Here is a 23,042-nt window from a genome sequence, read left to right on the forward strand (position 1 = left end):
CGAATAAAATATTCCTTAGATGGCTAATGCTTTTTCCGTTCAAAGACGCACACTTTTCTTCTGCTTCATCTTCGACTTTCGGTTCGATCGAGGCTCCTATATCGACGCGTTGCTCGCCGATTATGCGAGTAGCCCGAGAAACGGAAGTTATATCGGACAGAACGTTCGGACGTTATAATTTTCGACAGAGGTCGTGCGACGCGTGCGTAACGCGCTGAATATTTTGCAAAAGGTTCACGACTCCGCGCTACGTTCATTTCCATTCCCAGGGTAAGCTTCTTAGGGCATGCATATATTCATGAACCTTTCTTCCCGAGCAATTATACAATCGTGCGATGTAACAAACTATACGTTATATTTTTCGATACCTCGTCTATTCGCTTTTCGGATGGATAACGATAACATCAACAACAAGGATAATAACAACGTTCATGCAACATCACGCTGACTGGTGTTGCCGATTAATTCTCGCATTTTAACTCCTTACCCTCGTTAGCTCAGCTTGTGTATAGATTTTATAACAATTGTTGATATACATATATATATATATTCGTTTGAATCGTGTCAATCGTTAATTCACTGACTCACCTGTTATCTCGTCACGAGTGCCGAACGATCTATCGAAATTCTCGCGATCCAAGCACCTGTCGATCCATCGCGATCAAAAGCTTCGCCGATAAGGATAGTCACGTGTCCCGAAATTAATGTCCAGCGTCAGCTATCGTTCTTTGACCGCGTGAAACGCTACTGCACACACGTCGACCGAGCACCGTTCCGTTTGCAACGGAACGTCGTAGAACGAGAAACCGGTTACAGCACCGTGTGCACTGTAAGAAGCGACCTCGTAGTTTGGAATTTCACGGTAACCGCACGCAGTCTTCCTCAGACGGTGGCTTCGTGAACGTCAAGCGCCGTTCTTCTTTCTCCTGTCTTCCGGAACCGTTATAGAAAAATGGTGTGCGCCTGCCTCATCACGATCCTCCTAGTTCTCTATATGCTCTTCGACGTGAATTACTTCCTCAGGATCATATTCACGTTAGCCATAGGCAGGCTACACAAGAAGAACAAGATCTTCGACGTCACTACTATCTATGGTAATTTGTCTACAATTTTCTCCAATTTTCTACTCTCCTTTTTCCCATTCGCGTCTTTCAGCAGCTCGTAATTTTGTATCTTTATTATTATATATTTTTATTTTTATCGTTTCGCATTTCGCGTTTAAAAATATCCCACGATAAAGTTCGGTGTTTTTCGTAATTTATCGGTAATCCGTTTCGACCTCGATATCGATCACGTTCGATCGCCGTGAGGTCGATTGCGCAATCGTAGCTGTTTCGCGCGGAATGTCGACGATAATTCGATAATTCGCTGCTTTTCGCGATGAAAAATCGCGAGTCGCGAAATTCGGTGAACAAAGCGCGCGACGAGTTTCGCGCCACGTCTGGGTCACGTGATCCGGACACGAGATGCATCCGAGATCACGACATTGACGTCAACGATGGATCTTCGCTAAAGGAACGCGTAAAGCGGAAGAACCTTCGCGTTTCGGAGGAATCCGAAGCCGAGCATGTTTTAAATTCGCGTGTCGTGGCTGAACGAGATGAATTCGCAGCCAAATATTCAAAGACTCGTTCCTTGAATAAAGATATCGAACAAGTCGGATTAAGGAACAACGCTGTCTCGACAGAACGGTGGTAATTAAAGATATTGATTACGTCGAGTCGTGATATCATTTAGCGTCCGCCTAACGCTCAAATCGGATAATATGAATAGCATAACATGAATAATTGGTAGAGGAAAGGAAAAATTAAATTTCCATGAAAAATTTATGCAATTTGAATATAATGAGCGATAAATGAATGTCGATGTTTCCATTTCTTTCACGGATTTGCATCACCGTGTTTAATTTGCAGTCGAACCATGCGGAGGTCTAACGAAAAGATAATCATAGTTATATATGCAATGCAAGTTTGCATATTCAATTGAATATATTGTTAAAGACTAAACGGACGTACTCGTTGTTCCTCCATTTCCGTTGTCGTTATCTTTCTCTTTTAGGTCCTCGAAACAACGCGCGCGTAACACCGGCATCTCTTTCATTTTTCTTGACAAGAAATGCGACACACGTAGTGGAAGACTGTAGAAATAAACCCTGCTAATTTCGAAGCAGGGGATCTTAGTGATTTTTACACGAATTTTTTCAAAATATTCAAATACCGGACCCCGATGACAGAGCGTGGTAGGGGAGGCAGAACTGAATTTTTCTTGCTTCTCGTAGGCATATGCACGACGCAGGATGTGGATCTGTTTCTGAAACACATGAACAATGCGAGGTACCTTCGCGAATTAGACTTCGCACGCTTTCATTATTACGATCGTTCAGGAATTTACGCTGCCATTGCAAAGAGAGGCGGCGGCGCGGTACAAGGGGCATCATCGACGAGGTACCGTCGTGCCATTCCCCTATTGACACCGTACAAGGTGACCACAAAGGTGAGATGAATATTCCGACACGCGATCGATCGATCGAGCATTGATTATCGTCTTAATTACCAATTATTAACCACTTGCGCTGGCAAGAAGTTCACAGACGCGTGTGCCAGAACGGTCCAGTGTTTCTGTAAAAATTTCCTAACGACGTGTATACCACGTCGTTGGCGATTCTGTAGCAAAAGCGTTAGGACGTGTGTGACACGTCTTTCGAGCGCAAGTGGTTAATAACTTATCGATTCTTATCACGAACTTGATTCATTCCCACAGCTGATTTACTGGGAGGACAAGAACTTCTATCTGGAGCACGAATTCGTCAGTTTGACTGACAACTTTGTCCGCGCGGTGGTTCTCAGTAGACAAACCACCACTGGTTTGAAGATTCCAGTGTCGGAAGTAATCGCTGAACTGGAGCCAAACGCGCAACGACCCGAGATGACCAAGGACCTCGAACTGTGGCTGAAGTCCATGGAGGAGTCCTCCAAGAGATACAAGAAGGAGAACTGAGGATAATCTCTGTCCAATGCGTTATACTATCGTACAACTTTTTCCTCGTTATGTACCATTAAAGTGTTACGAATACTTACACGAACAGTATACCCTCTCTCGATTTGCATAATTACACGTTAATCGGTTGCCTGACGTCAAATAGTCTGGCAAGTTTTTCGGAGTAATGATTACATACGCGTTTCTTCTCGTCTTTTTTCCCTTAGGATAAAATAAGATCAATGTAGCTCGTAACTATACGTATAAATTGCTGGAACGATTGGAACGGTGATCGGAGTTATCTGGCGAGCCGAAAGGCAATAAAAAGGCGAGTTGTTCTCACGGCGGGTCGTAATGGCGGCGGGCCTCTTTCTATCCGGCATCTGTCACGGCGCGCGTCGCTAGATTGCCGCGGCTGCCGTCAGATGGCGACTTTCGTTTCGCGGCGGCCGATGGAGAACGGATGTGCGAGAGTTGTGCGCGTTCCTGGCGTGCAGTCGATCCGGGAACTCGAAACCTGTCGCGAACGCTAGCCGACCTTTGACTCCGCTTTCCATGAACTTTCGTGTATCATTCAGTGTCGAAGAGCCCGCGACAGCTCCTGTCAACCACGCAGCACCGGGCCGTACTCGCTTTCATCCCACCTGTAAGTCGAATCTTCGCCTTCCGGCCCTCGATACTTCCGTTCCTTCGAATTTCACGCGCAATCCGCCCCGCGCTCGCCCGCTCGGGCATTTATTGCATGAAAACGAGCGCACGAAAATTACGCGGGAATGGCCGCGGTCGGAAATGACAGTTCGCGACCCGCTTTCGAGTATCGTGACGCGCTATCGCCGCCGGTCTCGAACCAGTGTATCGTTTTCCGGAATTCCGCGCGGCAAGCATAAATTAGAAAAGACCAAGCAGCAACGAACGACGCGACGGTCGTAACGTGTTATTGCCCTGATCCACATTTTTATCCGCCGTTTGACGAGTTTCGTTCACCCGTTGCCACGACTCGGTTCGCAAATAATCGACGTCTTTGTGCGAAAGGCGCGTTTGCATTTGCCGTATCTTTTGCGAAAGGCATCACGCACGCGAATGGCATTACGCAATTGCGACAGGAAAATTCCTACGCCGATAGACTCGCCATTGTTCGCCGTTCTTTTGGTACAGTTTTCCATGGAAAATAGAATTCTCCGAGCTGAGAACGCAGGAGATCCTCGAACTCGCGAAATACGCGACCAGTGCGCGCCTCCAGTCCTCGTTCCGCGCGGAGAATTAGCAGCCTGCCAAGGTTCCGAGCAATTTCGTCACGAGGTCTTCGTTAGATAAGAAACGCTTGTGAACCCACGATGGGAAGAATTAATTCGTTGCTCGACACTGCCATCTCTGGTGACTTAATCCTGCAAATCGAGCGTGCACACATAGTCATAATGAGGATCGTTCTCAAGGCGTATCTCAGTAGCGACGTTTTCGCTAGGGTCTTCGCGAAAGGGTCACGCATTTCGTGCGTGGACCCGGTTGCGTAATTTAGTCGAGATGATGCCTTGCATAATAATGATTACGAATCTCATAACAGTGCTAATGCGAGTTGTTCAATGACACTCGTTGCAACCTCGTTCCCCATGCTTCTCCCGCGACCGTATGAGAAACAATCTCCTCCGACCGAGTCGCGCACTGACACTGCCCCATTACTGTCAAATTGCGCATCTGATACTCGTTGAACGCAGTTTCACTTTGTTTTCGTCCTAATCGCTCGATAACTTCGAGATCGTTCGAGCTACCTACAGTGTGACACTTTTTAGTTCACCGGTTCAGGAATTTGCGAATTCATCGTCTTGCTGTAAAGATCGTTTATGGAATCTCTATTGACACCAATTTCGTCCAGGAATATATACTACGTATTTTAAGGCAGCTTCGAAAATTTTGCTGGAAAATTAGGTCGACAGACAAACATTCGCGGAGTGTTCAGAAACGTTCCCAGAAAATTATGGGTCCTATTTTTGCAGTACTTTTGTAGTATTTTTGTAACGCGTGGAGTCAGAGATACGTTCAGGCACGTTTTCAACAAAGTTTAGGATTTACCAAGTTACTGGCATTAACTCTTTGCGCTCGTATGTCTGCTCTCAGGTACTACAGCGAGGAACCATACTAATTTTATACTATATTCATATCAAAATATCGGTTTATACTTTCTCTGAACGAACCTGAATATTTAGAGAATCTATTTACGAAGTAATACGGTGCTTCAATCAATTGGAGGTGACAAACCCAGTCAAAACAAAAGCTGTCATCACTCACTCGCCATGCAAAATGCTGTACGAGTCAGTGGCCTCTTGAGCGTAAAATAATCGACAAGATTCGAAGACACTTTGTGGCATTCCAAATAATATTTTACAAATTGCGTTTAACCCATTTGCATCCAAGCGCGGAATATTCCGCGAGCCGCGACTGTCTACTATCACCAAGCGCGGAATATTCCGCGAACAGCGACGGTCTACTATCACCAAGCGCGGAATATTCCGCGATCCCGTGACTCTTCTATAAGTTCTTACTTTAATTTAAATAATTATATTCTGTTTATAAAATAATATTTGTTTCTTTCATTTTTCATAGAAAAATGTGAAATGCGATGTTTGGATTGTAACATTGTGTATCAATCGTTTTACACAGTACAGTTTTAATAAACTCCGCGAACAATTTGGATGTCGTTTACTGCACATAAGACCGATCACGCGCGGTGATACGAGCCAGTCGTCAGTTGAACGTCGCTGATGTTTCAGCGCGGCAGCTTAAGTAGAGTCACGATGCAAATGGGTTAACTGTAAGTTTCCAGAAATGTGCGCATACGTGAGCGAGACTTTTTGTAGCCGAGTGTGAGTGTGAGGAAGGTTCTCGAAAAATTGTAGACCGTACGATTTGCGAATGAAAATCATTAGATGGACCCCAATCGACAGCCTACCTAGGGGCACACGCGCGTTAGGGTTGTTAGCCACACGTTCGGAAGCCATCGTTTTCAATGATCCCCGATTAGAGCAGGTTTCTAGATCAAGGACCGTAATCCTCTCCGCAGTCGGGGATTAGAAACGTTAATTAAATGTCGCAGCGGGTCGTTTCGATAATCCACGCGATGTAATCGCCGCATCGAGGAGATCGATCGTGCGAACCGGCTGAACGTCGATTTCTCTTCCCATGTTCCTCTTTCCGGAACACAATCGTCGGCGGATATTTTTCTCTTATCGTTCGCTTTCTTCCACGCTCGTGGGAAATTTCTCCCCGGTGTAAATCGAGCTTTCCACTCGTCGATATCGGCAGACAATGGGAAATTCCGCGACAGATCTCGATCGATCCGCGGCATTCCCGAACACCGCGTGGTGCCCCGCAAGTGACTGCGGGTATGCAAATTCGCGACAAATCGGATCGCGGTCTCTCCGCGGGAACTCGCGACTTCCCGCTTTCCACGGGGATAAAGAAAAGTTGTAATCCCCGGTCGGGAAAGGCAATCACGTCGCGAAGGATTAAGGGACGTGGAACGACAATGGCGCCCATACACGCGGCACTTTGTTCGATCCTGCAACGCGTGGGAGGACGAGCGTGTACACGGCCGCATATCGTCTCGCGATTAACGAGCACATTGTGATAAATTAGGAATTATGACGCTGGTCCCTCGGCCTATCCTTTAGCATCTCGTAATTGATGCGCCGCATTTTTCTCTAACGATCCCCGTCTCATCGTCTCTGATCCGATCGCTCCGTTGCGTTCATTGTCGTCACAGGGATAGCGCATGCGCAAGTGTCGCGGAGATTTGTTGAAATGCATGACTCAATGATTCGACTGGAATTACCGAGGGTGTTAGATATTCATCTAAATATCCACGTAACGAGGTAACAGGGACGAAAAGGTGCGGTATTCAGGGTTCGACCCGAATAACGAGAATTCTTGCGGTTCGACCGCGGAAAAACGTGCAACGGCTGTTCCGATCGAGATCGACTCTAGCCTCGTTGCACGAATTGCACGCGAGGGGAGTGATAGGGCCGATGTGTTCCTTAATAGGGCAATAGAGGTACGCGAGCTCCCGAAAATATCGGGTTCTGATGGGATAAAATTTTTTCCAATATTTGAGACGGAATTCTGTACACTTTCCAGATCCTAAATACTTTCGGAATCTCGGATATTTTTAAGATCGCAGTTATTTTCGAGATCCCGAACATTTTCAAAATCCCAGATATCATTAACACTAGATTTACGGAACACGTCAATTTGAAGGGTTGCTCCAATTATACGATGGTAACAGATTTAGTTAACTTATATTAAGACTGTAAACCCTTTGTACTCGGGGACCTTCTCGTTATTTTTGTGGATCTTATAATTTGAGGATTTCCTGCTGTAAAACGATATTTTGAAAACGGTAAATTAAATGTCATATGCAAATTAAGATGTAGAATTACTTTACTCCTACATTCCAGGTATCATTGCATTATCCAAATTTGATATATCAGTTAACATCGTTCTTCAGAATTTGATTAAATGGTGACTGAGGGTCGCCTCTCGAGTGCAAAGGGTTAATATAATATATAATTGTTCTTAAATTAAACTAATCGTTAAAGAAAAAGGCACGTGGTTTCCTTTACCTGTCAATTTTACAGGTGTCCTTAGAAATAGGTATACAGATAGCGTCCATAAACCTAGTGTTAAGATTCCAGATATTCTTGGGATCAAATGTACTCTCCTATAGAGTTCTCTGACCCACGTTCTCTCGTTTCGTCTGAAAAATCGGGATCCCGATAATTTCTTGGATCTCGGGAAATTTTGTGATCCCATTCCATCCCTTCTTCTTCCATTTTGTTTCGGATATCAGGATTCCGAACATTTGTGACTACTCGTCCCGTCTCATCCCGCGTTCCCTCGATCCACGTTCTCCTGTTTCATCTGAAAAATCGGGATCCCGATAATTTCTTGGATCTCGGGCAATTTTGAGATCCTATTTTATCCTCTCTTCTTCCGTCTCGTTTCGGATATCAGGATTCCGAACATTTGTGACAACTCGTCCCGTCTCATCTCGCGTTCCCTCGATCCACGTTCTCCTATTTCTTCTGAAAAATCGGAATCCCCATAATTTCTTGGATCTCGGGCAATTTTGAGATCCTATTTTGTCCTCTCTTCTTTCGTCTCGTTTCGGATATCAGGATTCCGAACATTTTTGACAACTCGTCCTGTTTCATCCCGCGTTCCCTCGACCCTGTTTCGTCTGAAAAATCGGGATCCCGATAATTTTTTGGATCTCGGGCAATTTTGAGATCCCATTCCGTCCTCTCTTCTTTCGTTTTGTTTCGGATATCAGGATCCTGGACATTTTTTGACAACCCATTTCGTCCCATCCCGCGTTCCCTCGACCCCTGTACTCCCGTTTCGTCTGAAAAATCGGGATCCCGATAATTTTTTGGATCTCGGGCAATTTTGAGATCCCATTCCATCCCCTCTTCTTCCATTTTGTTTCGGATATCAGGATCCCGGACATTTTTGACAACTCGTTTCGTCCCATCTCGCGTTCTCTCGACCCCTGTACTCCCGTTTCGTCTAAAAAATCGGGATCCCAATAATTTCTTGGATCTCGGGCAATTTTGAGATCCCATTCCGTCCTCTCTTCTTCCGTCTCGTTTCGGATATCAGGATCCCGGACATTTTTGACAACCCATTTCGTCCCATCCCGCGTTCCCTCGACCCCTGTACTCCCGTTTCATCTGAAAAATCGGGATCCCGATAATTTCTTGGATCTCGGGCAATTTTGAGATCCCATTCCGTCCTCTCTTCTTTCGTTTTGTTTCGGATATCAGGATCCTGGACATTTTTTGACAACCCATTTCGTCCCATCCCGCGTTCCCTCGACCCCTGTACTCCCGTCACGTGTGCCCCAGTCCCGAGTACTCGCGACCCTTCTCAAACGTCGGGATCCCGATCTTTCCGAGATCTCTCACACCGGCGTAGATCTCATAGATCGGCGTACTGGAAACGCGACGCTGCGCGTCTCGTCGCTCCTTTCCTCGGTTACGTCACGTGGGAAGTGAGCCGCGTAGGACGCGCTAATGCTTGGCCGTCGTGGATGGCACGTATCATACAAAGCGAGAAAGAGCGGCGCTCGAGGTTAAAAGGGAAAGAGAAAAAAAAGAATCGTGCCGCGTTAACTCTTACGCTTAAGCACCGTCCACACCGCTGCGTCGACGGGGCGTCGAGCGGGCAGGGGACATAGATGATCGCAAATTGTCCGCAATTGGCAGGAAGTCGTGGCAAGGGGGACCGTTCCTACGCCCCCTCGCACTCTCTTCGTTGTTCATTAGCCGCGGCGTTTCCGGTTCCATTTCGCTCGCACGAATTGATTTCAAGTACGAGATTAACCACGCTCTCCGAGAATCCTCCTCGAATCTCCATCGGAACGCGTTCATCTTCGTTTAACACCTCCCCCTGTTTACCTCGGACGCGATTTTTACGACCTCGAGGAACCGAGTCTTCCTCTGCCTCCCAGGTCGTAAACTTTCCTCTGTCGAGGACGCGCTGAACCGGTGACAGCCATCGATTCTGCCAATTGAATACTCGTTACACCACGGATTTAGGTACCCGGTGCCTCACGTGCTGAGAGACGCGAGTTTCGTTCAGGTTAGACCAGCGATTCTCAACGGGAGACCATCTCCAAGTATTCGCAATTCGAACTACTCACAATCGATTACAAATTAAAAATTTTTTGAAATTCTTTGCCCCAGGACACTTAATCGATGCTTCATTGTTTACGTTCAAAATAAATTTCTATTTCTTATTTCACGAAATTAAATACACCCAGCAGGTTGAGATACGATACAAACATCTTCGTGTGTCTTTTACAAATTCAACCCTTTGCACTCGACGATTTTTTGGCCAAAGAAGGCTAGGAGTTCAAAGATTTTCCGTTGCGGAGCTGACGATATTTTTCTGAGCAGTAATAAGAAATCGTGTGATAATTAACACGTAGAATTTTTCGATTTCGATACCTCGCACACCGTTGCATTACCCGAAATTTCACGTATTTACGAATATCGAGCTTCGAAATTTGATGAAATGGCGACTGAATGGCGCCTCTCGAGCGCAAAGGGTTAAATTCTTGCGGATCGGAGAACGGAGTTGAAAATGGCGACACGAGGCAAAGATACGACACGTTGAGAAACTCTGAGTTAGACGTATTTATCGCTGCGAGCATGTTCTCGACTCCAGTTTGTTTAACGAGCACCATTTGCAACAAGTGGTACTCGCAACATCGCGTTCGTGCCAGGCGATAAGGCGAATCAATATTATCCCATCCCGATAACGACATTCGAGTCGAGGAGCAACGGAGACCCCCCCGTTGGGAATTGCGAGCACAGAGTGGCAGGCTTCCAAGGAGAAACGAATCGCGGAGGCACGGCAGGAGCTGCGTGATGCATGCCGCCGGTGACAAGAAGACAAATCGAATCGGGGATCGTAAATTTCGTCCTCGCGGTGGGCATAAATCACGCGTTTCTTCTGCTACCTGCGCGAAGCACCTGGTAAACAATGCGTCACGATTCTGCACGCGCGAGAATCCCATTTCGCGGCGAGTGCCGGCGAACAGAGGGAATTTCACGTGACAGTGGAGGCGCGAGATAAGCCGTGTCACGGGCGGCCATTTTTTCCGCGACGCCTCGCGACAGGCGTCTCACCTGCGCGAGGAGACACGGTCCTCAGTCGAACGCCTTCAGGTGAGAAATTCGCGTCGCGACGTTTCGACTCGCAGCGTGGCTAAAGGCGACATTCCCTCTGTCGGATTAGAGAGTTGGATAAATAATCATCGCGCGGACGCGCGCGTCGCGATCGCAGGAAAACGGCAGGTGAAACCGCGGTGGAGCAGCGAAATCGGTCACGCTAATTACCGGGCTAGCTGCTACCTGGAGTTGCTGCTCTCGCGATTAATTAGAACGACGCGTCGAGAGGAAAATCGCGGACTGGATCTTTTATTCAGCTGCTCGACGCGCGCCACTGGATCCATTATTTACGCGCGTGCGATGCGCCATGTTTAATGCATGGACAAAATCCGTCGAACGCGCAAACACTGCTTCCCGAGATCCCGATTCCCGATATCGGCCCCCGTGGAATCTTTCGTATTGCTTTTGCAATTCCGACGACGCCGATGCGCTCACTTTTCCGATGTCATCCGCGGAATCAAAATCGAAACCGATTTCTATTCCGGGTAAAGCGTAACGAATAAATTCCGAGGACGTGAAACGACCATAGAAGTTCCAAAGGTTTGTAAATTGTGTGCCTAATTTTTCCAAAATCGAATGCAGCGTGTCTTTTAAAATTATGGTTAGTACCGAGGTCCAAACCGATTTCTATCCCGAGTAAAGCATAACGAATAAATTCCAACGACGCTTGGCAATCATAGATACTCTGAAAGTTAGTTAATTTAATAATTTTTCCGATATTGAATTTAGTATATTTCTCAAAATTACGGTTTATACCGAGATCCAAACCGATTTCTTATTCGGGTAAACCATAACGAATAAATTCCAACGACGCTTGGCAATCATAGATACTCTGAAAGTTAGTTAATTTAATAATTTTTCCGATATTGAATTTAGTATATTTCTCAAAATTACGGTTTATACCGAGATCCAAACCGATTTCTTATTCGGGTAAACCATAACGAATAAATTCCAATGACGCTTAACGATCATAGAAGTTTCAAAGGTTTGTTAATTACGTGTCTAATTTTTCCAAAATCGAATGTAGCGTGTCTCTTAAAATTACGGTTAGTATCGAGATCCAAACCGATTTCTATCCCGAGTAAAGCATAACGAATAAATTCCAACGACGCTTGGCAACCATAGATACTCTGAAAGTTAGTTAATTTAATAATTTCCGATTTAATAATTTTTGCGATATTGAATTTAGTATATTTCTCAAAATTGCGGTTAATACCGAGATCCAAACCGATTTCTATCCCGAGTAAAGCATAACGAATAAATTCCAACGACGCTTGGCAACCATAGATACTCTGAAAGTTAGTTAATTTAATAATTTCCGATTTAATAATTTTTGCGATATTGAATTTAGTATATTTCTCAAAATTGCGGTTAATACCGAGATCCAAACCGATTTCTTATTCGGGTAAACCATAACAAATAAATTCCAATGACGCCTAACGACCATAGAAGTTCCAAAGATTTGTTAATTACGTGCCTAATTTTTCCAAAATCGAATGTAGCGTGTCTCTTAAAATTACGATTAGTACCGAGATCCAAACCAACTTCTTATTCGTGTGATTCATAACAAATAAATTCCAACGACGTTTAACGACCATAGATACTCTAAAAGTTAGTTAATTTAATAATTATCGATTTAATAATTTTTCCGATATTGAATTTAGTATATTTGTCAAAATTACGGTTAACGCCGAGATCCAAACTGATTTCTATTACTGACTGTTGTGAATATTATTATTATTATTTTATTCATAAACGGACCGTAGTCCATTTAAAGAAAATTTCAGATATAAAAGAAAAGGAAACAAATTATACGTAATATAACACCGAATGGACGTGCTTATAAACGCTTTGTTAAGGAGGAATAGCTTTAATCGATAATCCGTAATTGTCTTTTGAAAGTTTGTAAAGACCCATAAAAATAATCTATAGGTTTACAAAGAGTGTTTGAGTTATAAAATGATAAATTGGATTAATTAATCCATATGTTGATCCGGACACAGGTATATGAAAACCTACTTTAGATCTCAATACACGTTCTGGCACATAGAAATTAATTTGCGTAAGAAAAAAGGAGTAATCAGTGTGATTATTAATTAAATTAAAGATAAAATTATGGTCAGCTATTTTTCTTCGAATATCGAATGACATTGATTTATTAATTACATATATACGTAATTTTTGTGCCGCCATTATCGGGACCGAAATCAAAACCGATTTCTATTTCAGGTAAATTATGATATATAAATTCCGATGATTTTTGACAACGATAAAAGCCCGATATAAACGGTTATTAGTCACATATTTAATTTTTGTGACTTCGAATATAGTGCCTCTTTTGACACTAACTCGTTAAGACCGAAGTCGAAACCGATTTCTACTAAAGGTAAACGCTAACGACTAAATTCTAACGACGCTTAATGATTACCGATCGAAAGTCGAACTAAACGATTATTAGTCACATATCTAATTTTTATGACTTCGTAAATAGTATCTCTTTCGACATCACCGTTAAAACCGAAATCTAAACCGATTCGTGCTTCATATAAACGATAACGATTAAATTTTAACGAACGTTTAATGAAAGACAGTAAAATGTCGAATTCAATGTTTATTAACTCATTAATTGCCAAATTTCTTTTTTCGAAATTTTTGGCCGGATAAATTATATATATGCACAAAAGGTTGTGTAACAGTATAATTATATTCAAATTATGTTTTGTTTTGTAAATATTTGACATTTTTGATAAAGTCCCAAAATGGGTGTCGTTGTAAAATGATTAACAAAATCATTTCAATAAAAAACAAAAGACTGAATAAGTAACAAATCGTTACTATAGCCTCTAAATTACATATTTATATACAGTATTTCATTATAGTAAATAAAATGATTAACAAAATCATTTCAATAAAAAACAAAAGACTGAGTAAGTAACAAATCGTTACTATAGCCTCTAAATTACATATTTATATACAGTATTTCATTATAGTATAGAAACCAAACGAAAAATATAATGCTTCAAATATGACAGTTCTGTTCCGTTCAACTTAATCGCGAATATACAATTTGTTCGTTTGTTATATAGAAACGAAGCACAGAATACACACTTTTTGCTACGTACAACATGGGCAGATACATATGGAATAAAACTAAACTGTCAGGCGTACCAAATATATTTTTCGCGTCGAGTGGTGAACGTAAAATTCCAAAATGCCCAAATGGGGATCGTGGCAACTAATGGGTTAATTACACGAATACGCCATTTTTGTGACATCAGGCTTTCTCCCGAAATCGAGACCGATCTCTGTTTCATGTAAACGACGATGACCAAATTCTACCGATAACTAATTATAACTTCCTAAGCTATTTCCTAAATTTAGCTTCAACGATCCATGCGTTGACACTAAAGCTGTCACGGTCAAATAACCGGAGAATTAAAATAAAGGAACCTTAAAGAAATACGAAGACGATATAATATGATTGTACCAATGACAATCGAAGATCAAGTTAGATCGATATCTAATTCTTGCGATCAAATTCAGCGTCCTTTATCATCGAGGATAAAGAAAAATCGGTTACGAGGATCGAGAGGAAAACGGGCTGGCAGATTTGCGACGACCTTGGCATGGCGGTCGCCACTCAGCGTGCGACCATAGGAAAGTGACGTCTCCGTGCGCGAGCACACCTTTCCATAGGTGTTACCTCCACCACGAAGCGGACCCACGCGATCGTGATCGGGATCGCGTATAGGTGAGAGGCCTCGCTGTCGGCAGGGTGTCCCGTTAGGGGACCTAGAAGGCCCAGAAGGGGCCACAGCCAATCGTATCAACCTGGTTCCGAACACACCGGAACGGATCCTCGACCGATGAGGATCGCCTGCCAACCGGTCGGGCTGATCAGTCGACCGGTACGATTTACCAATCGCGTTTCTCGTGTCGCTGATTCAATACGAGACATTCGGGGCTAGACACTCAAGAGAGGTCGACGACAATGACAGCTCTGGCGCCGAAATTTCACTGTAAGTTCCTCTCTCTCTCTTCTCTCCTTCGAGCCCTCGAAAATCGGCCAGTTTCCAGACTTCCACGCGAATACGCAATCGTCGCGCGTGCTCGCGAGGCTTCCATCTTCGTCTCCCGCTTCTCCGCTTCCGCTCGTCTCAGTTTCGTCGCTGGTCGACGCGTTTCCCGGTAATCCGGAGCGACGCGCAGTCCGCGACCGGATCGTGTACCTGGTCGACCGATCTTCCCGCCGCTGTCAGAAACGACTCACCTGGTCACGATCGAGCGTGCTTTTCGACTCGCGGTCCCGATCGCTCGTGACTCACGCCAGAGTAAACAGCGAAAGTTCCCGGAGCGCAGTTAACGACCGGCAAATACGAATACTAACGACCCCAGGTAGGCTAGGTGCGCGTACGCCAATTAAGATTCGCCGCGCTAGGAGGCTCTCACGTGCTCGCTTTCGCGGTCTTTTCGCGATCGGAGCAGGTGCGATCGGCTTCGCGAAATTCCCCGAAAGGCTCACGGAGTCATCGCATTCCTCGTGTTTCCAGGAACCACTGCCAGGCCTATCGTTGACACCACCCTGCGAGGCTACCAGCCATGAGCCGCACGGGATACACGTGCATCAGGCACGTCTTCTGCACCCTCAACGTTCTCATCTGGGTACGTATAGATATAGTTCGTTATGGTATGCTTGTGAATTATTGCGTCGCGTGGGGACCCATTGATGTCGGGTTCACAGATATCGAAATCGATGCTTGTGGCTGTTGTGGAGTCTAGTAAATGTAGATGGGAACATTGTTGGTTCACTTTGAATTTTGAAAATTTCTTGAAATCTTTGATAAATCAAAGGACCGGTTGTAATTGCTTTTTCTCTTAGGTACATTCATTAGAAATAAAAATAGGAAATAGATAGAGTCTTATTAGTTCTACTTTAATATCCTCTGCGAATTGTACCTCGACTTGATCTTGACTGTAATTTATGTATCGCAGGAAGTAAGACTGACACAAAAATTTGCAAATCGTTACCTTGTTCCTCAACCTTCGTTAGTTTGTTTGTAAGTTATTTGTAACGAAAGCAGGAAAGGTGTGCAATTCTGTAACGCGTTAACGGTTTCAATTTTATGCAAAGCTTCCCTTATCTTTTAACTCCATGCAGAGTGTTTGTGAGCAATACTTCAAATTGTTGTTAAAAATTAATGATAAAAGAATCGGAAATTGCAAAGTCCAAATCGATTTTTGTAAAATAATTCAGTCTTTCCAGGATTAATGGTTGTATTTTTCAACCGATTGGTTGTCGATCTTCCCTCGTTGGTTCGAATCTGAAAGAACAACCGTTACCTTCGGTCTCGGGCCATAACGTTTCGTCGTGCGCCATTAACGCGACACACGCGATTACCGCGAATGCAAAAATACCGTTGACAGTCTCTTCTCGATCGACAATTCATTGCGACTTCGCGGAACTATAATTACCTCGCGCACCATCCGATCGCGTCTGTTTCATCATCGTGCATGAAAGCCGCGCTCTCGGTTAAAAATAAATATTGTTCGCGATTCCGCTGACGCGGTGGCACGCGAATCGAAAACACGCGGCCGAACGTGTCCCGTAAGCGTGTCACGTTCGCGAACCGAGAAACACGATCGACCGTACTTAATTTCCATCGGCGGCCGTGCCGATGCTGCGCGCCGCAAGGGCGGCAGAGTCGAAGAGGGCAGCCGAGGAGGAATCGGCCCACGCATGCGATTAAATCGATGCGCATTGTCATTCCCGGTGCATTCCGACGCGCTCCGTCTCTCCTCTCCAATTTATCGTGCCACTTGAAACCGCCGGGCCCCGCGCCGCGGTCGCTCTTAAATAGGACGTTGAACCGTGCTCTATGAGCTATGAACTTACTTACGGTACCCGAGCACACGCTCGCGGCCGACCAGGCTTTTCCTCCTCTCAAACCCTCGACAGGTGCACGCCGTCGCTCCTTCGTCCCTGTCATCGGTCGCTTCGATTTACGGGCCGGTCGGACGCAGCCGCGCACGAGGCAAATAAATCTCACCTCGTCCAGGTCGCCGACAATAACGCGTCTTCGAAGAAATTTTCGCAATTCCGACGCGATATTCGCATCCCATCGCGAAGAGTTGCCCGCGAGGTTCTGTAACACGACCTGTAACACGACTTGTCCTTCTAACGAGGGCAAATCCATGCTAAGATGCCGCTGTATGGCTAAGAGGCGACTGTCAAGGGTCCGAGAAATTCGCAATTCCGACGCGATATTCGCATCCCGTCGCGGGGAGTTGCTCACGAGTTCTGCAGAATGACCTGTCACCATCGCGAGTGCAATTCTTCGCTGACACGCGGTCGGAAGGTTAATCGGCGGCTGTCCACGGTCCGTGAAATTCGCAATTCCGACACGATATTCGCGTCCAATCGCGAAGAGTTGCCCGCGGGGCTCTGTAACGCGACCTGACCTCCTCGCGAGAGCAATTCCACGCTGAAACGCAGCTGCATGGCTAAGAGGCGACTGTCAACGGTCCGTGAAATTTTCGCAATTCCGTCGCGATATTTGCATCCCGTCGCGGGGAATTGCCCACGAGTTCTGCAGAATGACCTGTCGCCATCGCGAGTGCAATTCTTCGCTGACACGCGGTCGGAAGGTTAATCGGCACCTGTCAACGGTCCGAGAAATTTTCGCAATTTCGACGCTATACTCGCGATTCCGACACGATATTCGCAATTCCGACGCGATATTCGCAATTCCGTCGCGATATTCGCATCCCGTCGCGGGGAGTTGCTCACGAGTTCTGCAGAATGACCTGTCGCCATCGCGAGTGAAATTCTTCGCTGACACGCGGTCGGAAGGTTAATCGGCGGCTGTCAACGGTCCGTGAAATTCGCAATTCCGACGCGATATTCGCAATTCCGTCGCGATATTCGCATCCCGTCGCGGGGAGTTGCTCACGAGTTCTGCAGAATGACCTGTCGCCATCGCGAGTGAAATTCTTCGCTGACACGCGGTCGGAAGGTTAATCGGCACCTGTCAACGGTCCGAGAAATTTTCGCAATTTCGACGCTATACTCGCGATTCCGACACGATATTCGCAATTCCGACGCGATATTCGCATCCCATCGCTGGGAGTTCTCTCTTAGATTCCGCAGGATGACCCGTCGCCATCCCGAGTGCAATTCCGCATTGACACGCGGCTGGAAGCTTCCTCGACGACTGTCAACGATCCGAGAAATTCGCAATTCCGACGCGATGTTCGCATTCCATCGCTTGGTGTTCTCTCTTAGAATGACCCGTCGCCGTCGTGAGTGCAATTCCGCATTGACACGCGGCTGGAAGCTTCCTTAACGACTGTCATCGATCCGAGAAACTCGCAATTCCGACGCGATATTCGCAATTCCGTCGCGATATTCGCAATTCCAACGCGATATTCGCATCCCGTCACCAGGAATTTCCCGCGAGGTGCTGCCGTCAACCTTCCTCGTCGAAATTGCGCGTGGAATTTCGCGGCGACACGCATCTGGAAGGCGGCTGTGGACGATCGCGGCCGTTTCATCCGGCAGAGATACTTAACGGTACCCGTTTCGCCGGCGACGTAAATCGAGCGCGGTTTAATCGTTCGATCGGCTGGACCGTTGGTCCATTCATTCCTCGCGGCCACGATCGTGGCCGCGATGCTGCCGGGATGTCGGGTCGACCGTCGATTCCGCCTCGATTCTGCCCGACGAAGCTTAATTTGCTTCGTTCTAACTAGTTTAACTGGATCGGATAACGCGGCCCGGCTCTTCGAACGCTCATGCTAATTACCACGTATCGTCGCGACCGTCGATATTCCCAACTTTCAGCTAAACCGATCCTGACCTAACCTCCTGTCGATCAGCGATGGGTGTCGGCTCGTCAGACGCCGGGTCGACGAGCTGCGCCTGTGTTTTCGACGCTTTTATTGTCAGTTGGGCGACGTGGAAAGTACTCGTGTGCGAAAATTGCCACCTGCTGGCACGTCGACCTCGTTCGTCCGCGATCGGATTATTAATTAATTCGCTGACCGGGGATGACGCGAAACGTGATCGAGAAGCGGCTCTCCGGCTCGCACGATGATTAACTATACGAAAACTAGGATAGACAATTAATTCAGAGATGTAAAGACGAGAATCGAGTACTCTGGTACTGGAATTTGAAAAGCCACAGAGCATATTTCGCTTGGTAAAATTTACTCGCGAGAACGGATATACACGTTGAAACGATTGTCCATTTTCTAGCCAAGTCATGTGCTTATGACTATCAGTCAGATGCTTACTATGTTGACTAAGTTGTTGGAAAGGAAATGATTTATGTCCGAGCCTCTGGACTCTGGAACTACTTCAAGTCTATCTTAAAGCCTAATGCACTGACACAAATGACGATGACGGAAACTACACGATAGACGTAAAGACGTGTACACTATCATGTTTCTATTTAAATAAAAGTCCACGTTATTTTTATCCAAATTAGATGCATATTTTGAATAATAACGATACTAAAATATCCACAGTTTCAACGTCGAATCGCACGAACAGTTACGATGCTAACCAACGGCATATGGGTCACGGACTGCCTACCGCAGGCAAAAAGTTAGTCGACCATAAGTACATTAGTTTAATTTTCACGCTCGTTTTCTCTCCTATCGAAGTTACGAAAATGAAAGAAATTGCAGTCTATCGTATCGATAAAATCGGTTTGCAGTTTCGGTCCGCTTTACGAAACATCGTTGGCAGCATGTGGCCCGCGAGCCGCGTGTTTGACACCGGTGGTCTAGACAGCGAATGATACAAAAAAGTAGAAGAATCCGATTCGTTCGGATCGGAAGCAGATGTAGAGATCCGAAACAGATGTAGAGACGGAGCAGTTGCGCGATCGTTTCGAACAATGGCAGCGGTCGTAATAGGTAGGTTTGTAGATGACGAGCTAAAATTGAAGCAGTTGGACAAAGGAACGGTAGAAATTGTAAATGACGGGTGGCATCTCTCGGTACAACGACGGCTTTAATCTCGGCCGTAGCCCGGGGACAGTACGGGGCCGGGAAATTACTAAACCGCAACAATCTCCGGGGAAAGGTCAATATCCCTTCTAATCTCGCTGTCACCGATACTCCGGCGTACCGGCCTTACCCAGAAACTCTGTTTCACCTGACCGAGACGATAATTTCCCCTTTGAAACGGCGACCACCTGGTCGGCGATCGGACAAGGAAGGAAGTACGAGTAAATCGAGCTGCCGCGTTTCAAGTGTTGCCCGCGATACACGTCCGTGTCTCGTGAGTGAAAAGAACGCGTCGACGGATCGTCTGGTCGCGTTAGAGTTTCATTAGCGTTGCGATACCAGCCGAGCGTGCTTTCTCGTGGCCGACCCACTTTTTACCATCCACGATTATGCACGGAAGACGAATAATCCGCGCCGGGATCCTCGCCAAGCGTGAAAATCACCGGCGACCACGTTTCGTCCGCCTCTGCATTATTCATCGATCCCCGATTTACAGACTACCAAATTATCCCCGACGACGAAAGCTCCGTCCGCGACGGTTGGAGGTCGAACGAGCACGCACGGCCATAAGTTCCGTTCGACCTCGCGATTCTCCGAGCTTTCGCAACAGCGCGCAGCGAAACTCGCGCGCGGAAACGCTCGCGATCGTGTTGCCTACGCGGCTCCAGCCACCGAATCGCCAAGGTGACACCGTCCTTCTGTCAATCGTCGCGGACCGGATGATTTATTCTCTCCGAGGTCTTCGTCTCGTTTGCCGCGTTTCCTACGCGTCTTCCGACCGGCCTCCTCTCGCCAGCCTCCGAATACCGTTTTACATATTTATGGAGAACAGTGAACGTGCATGATCGGCGCGCAGAAATGCGCCTCACGGTCGAGCGCATTCAGGCCAGTCTCTTCTGACCAGTGTAACGTTCTTTTTTTACAGTTATGCGCTTGCGGAATTTTGGGTGCAGGCCTCTGGCTGCGGTTGGTCTACTCCGGATACGCGACCTTGGTGCCGAACTACAGTTTCGCGTCAGCTGACTCGCTGCTGCTGGCTGCCGGATGTGTCACCTTCGTCATCGCCTTCTTCGGATGCTGCGGTGCCTGGTTCCAGTCCAGATGCATGCTGATCACGGTCAGTATCATTGTATTCGAGTTGCCTTCGTTCCCATCAGCTAACTTGTCTTCGTTCGCAGTACTTCGGTCTGGTGATACTGATGTTCCTGGGCGAGTTTATGCTAGGCACTCTGGCCTTCGTGTTCAGAGAGCATCTGGCGAAGAGTCTGAAAGACGAGCTGCTCTTCGGTATCGAGAAGCATTATAACATAACCTCCGAACCCGGAACCCTGCCCGCGATATGGGACAACATACAATCGGAGGTAAGAATAACATGGCCGAGAAGTTAGCGCGAAGAGGGCATCTCTCGAGTGAAATTTAAATTCTGACCTGGAAATTTTAACGACCACTCCTTGCCCCTTTTACGGTACCGATCTCGTTCCACTGTTTTCAGTTCCACTGTTGCGGCGTACGGGACTACACGGATTGGTTCCGAATCGACGCCTGGCCGACGGAGGACCGTGTGCCTTCTTCGTGTTGCGTGCAGAGGGTATGGCATTGCGGTCGCCTGGACCCCGAGGGAAAGAACAAGGAGCTCTGGTACAAGGAAGGCTGCGCGACCGCTATTCAAATGTGGTTGGTGACCAGGCTGCATGTGGTCGGGACCGTTGGTCTCGTTGTGGCTTTTCTTCAGCTGTTCGGACAGGTGGCCAGCATGATCCTGTTCTGCACCGTCAGGCACAAGAGGTCATCCCACACGTACAAGAGCTACGACACCACGAACACCTAGAATTTCAGATGGATCTTAGACGAGACCAGTGTCTAAGGTCCATCGAACCCTAACAACTATATATTACGCGACACGTCCGCGATGATCGCCATCTTCTTCGCGCTGTCTGAAGAGGATTTCGATTGTTGTGCGCGCTAACCCCTCGAGCGACATCTGGATTCCTGTAAACACCCTTCGACGATGTAATTCTAAGGCGAAAGATACCTTCCCTGTCGTAGAATTCGAGTAGGACCAGTGATCACTGCGAACCGTTCGGTTCGCGAAATTTCTGCTTACCCGCCAACAAGATGGCGGCGCGTGATAATTAACGAGGCGAATTCGAAGACACGTACGACCAGCTGTTAGTCCCATTCCTATTCTATTCAGCTGACTAGCTTTGCTAGCTTTCAACGAGATATCGTGGATTCGTAGAGGTAGCTACATACTCTGGGAAAAGATCTGGAAATTCATCATTGTCACCGAATTCGTTTCACGAGCGGCGATTATTAGAGCGCCAGCGTCTCAGAGAATTTTATAGGATGCGAACATTTATGTTATCTTGCATGCGAATGTGTTTATTTAATAGGGATAACTTTATCGCACACGAAGCATACCAAAATTGCGTCTCGTGCAACGAGGCTTCGCCCGACGATCTCCAGTCGATGTTTGGATCCTTCGTTCGACGAGTATGCCTGGTTGCACGAACGCGAGCACCACTATTTTTACTCGTTATCGTTTAAGATCGACGTCGACACGCCCGCGGAAATTCCTACCCTTCTTCTCTCGCTTAGCTTTAAATTTCCCGGGTGTGCCGATCGAACCGTTTTCATCGCATAACTCGATCGCGTAGATCATCGAGTAGTTGGTAATCTAGAATACGCGAGACGCATATTGTTTATTCGAGGATGCGCGATCTCGGGTTCGGCTGGATACGAGATCGCGAACGTCGATTAACTGCTTCGAGATGTTCGACGCGAACTTCGTTACGTTACATGTATATTGTTCGAATAATAAATAATATATTTACGCGACTCTCCGAATGCTCTTTGCCCAGCCTTGCTGACTGGGGACTTATTTAGAAACTCGCCGTGACGTGTCTGCGTCGTCTGAATCAGAGCTAAGTTCCTCGGGACTATCTTCTGAGTCACTGTCACGATTTTATTAATCCGTTAACTAACAGCGACGAGTCTGTGCCATTTTTCCCCTCACTGTGCTTTGTCATGTTTGTGACAAGTGCGTGTTACTTTATACCTTCTTTACTTTATTTGAAATCGACCGAATTGGAGTCCATGTAAGACGTTTTGGCTAACGAGTGCCACAGTTGACAGGTTTATCGTCGATCCGCCATTTTTGCGAAATTAACACGGTACCTGAAAGCTTGGAAGAAAGCTAACGTGACGAAAGATGAACGACAAACTTCGATTTCAAATAATATCGCAAATTCTCTTGCTGAAATAGTACTGTCACTGTACCTGTCTTCGGTCAATGACAGTTTGGGGAACAGTAACAACAATCGGGGC

The 23,042-nt window shown here is 46.4% G+C and overlaps 2 protein-coding genes across 7 annotated transcripts; both read left to right on the forward strand.

Moving 5' to 3' along the window:
- Positions 1-655: 655 nt before the first annotated feature.
- Positions 656-3,110, forward strand: LOC108555339 (protein THEM6). The gene is made up of 3 exons (XM_017910929.1): positions 656-1,094; positions 2,279-2,493; positions 2,761-3,110. The coding sequence occupies exons 1-3, from the start codon at positions 953-955 to the stop codon at positions 2,995-2,997; spliced, it is 594 nt and encodes a 197-aa protein (XP_017766418.1). The 5' UTR covers positions 656-952; the 3' UTR covers positions 2,998-3,110.
- Positions 3,111-3,416: 306 nt separating this feature from the next.
- Positions 3,417-22,702, forward strand: Tsp5D (Tetraspanin 5D). Of its 6 annotated transcripts, none has more exons than XM_017910923.1 (6): positions 3,417-3,622; positions 14,247-14,722; positions 15,254-15,365; positions 20,641-20,832; positions 20,894-21,076; positions 21,208-22,702. In XM_017910923.1, the coding sequence occupies exons 3-6, from the start codon at positions 15,303-15,305 to the stop codon at positions 21,541-21,543; spliced, it is 774 nt and encodes a 257-aa protein (XP_017766412.1). In that variant the 5' UTR covers positions 3,417-3,622; positions 14,247-14,722; positions 15,254-15,302; the 3' UTR covers positions 21,544-22,702. The 6 variants fall into 6 exon arrangements, with proteins under 6 accessions (XP_017766412.1, XP_017766409.1, XP_017766414.1 ...); XM_017910925.1 differs by lacking the exon at positions 3,417-3,622 and adding an exon at positions 5,744-5,782; XM_017910924.1 differs by lacking the exon at positions 3,417-3,622 and adding an exon at positions 10,688-11,243.
- The last annotated feature ends 340 nt before the right edge of the window (positions 22,703-23,042 follow it).

Source organism: Eufriesea mexicana, unplaced genomic scaffold (assembly GCF_001483705.2).
Source record: "Eufriesea mexicana isolate 0111107269 unplaced genomic scaffold, ASM148370v2 scaffold107, whole genome shotgun sequence".
Lineage (NCBI taxonomy): Eukaryota > Metazoa > Arthropoda > Insecta > Hymenoptera > Apidae > Eufriesea > Eufriesea mexicana.

Excerpts from the sequence above, each read along its gene's own strand:
- LOC108555339 (XM_017910929.1), top strand. The coding sequence starts at position 953 with ATGGTGTGCGCCTGCCTCATCACGATCCTCCTAGTTCTCTATATGCTC. Across the intron at positions 1,095-2,278 it reads CGACGTCACTACTATCTATG|GCATATGCACGACGCAGGAT; the intron begins GTAATTTGTCTA and ends TGCTTCTCGTAG. Across the intron at positions 2,494-2,760 it reads CGTACAAGGTGACCACAAAG|CTGATTTACTGGGAGGACAA; the intron begins GTGAGATGAATA and ends TCATTCCCACAG.
- Tsp5D (XM_017910923.1), top strand. The coding sequence starts at position 15,303 with ATGAGCCGCACGGGATACACGTGCATCAGGCACGTCTTCTGCACCCTC. Across the intron at positions 15,366-20,640 it reads CCCTCAACGTTCTCATCTGG|TTATGCGCTTGCGGAATTTT; the intron begins GTACGTATAGAT and ends CTTTTTTTACAG. Across the intron at positions 21,077-21,207 it reads GGGACAACATACAATCGGAG|TTCCACTGTTGCGGCGTACG; the intron begins GTAAGAATAACA and ends CACTGTTTTCAG.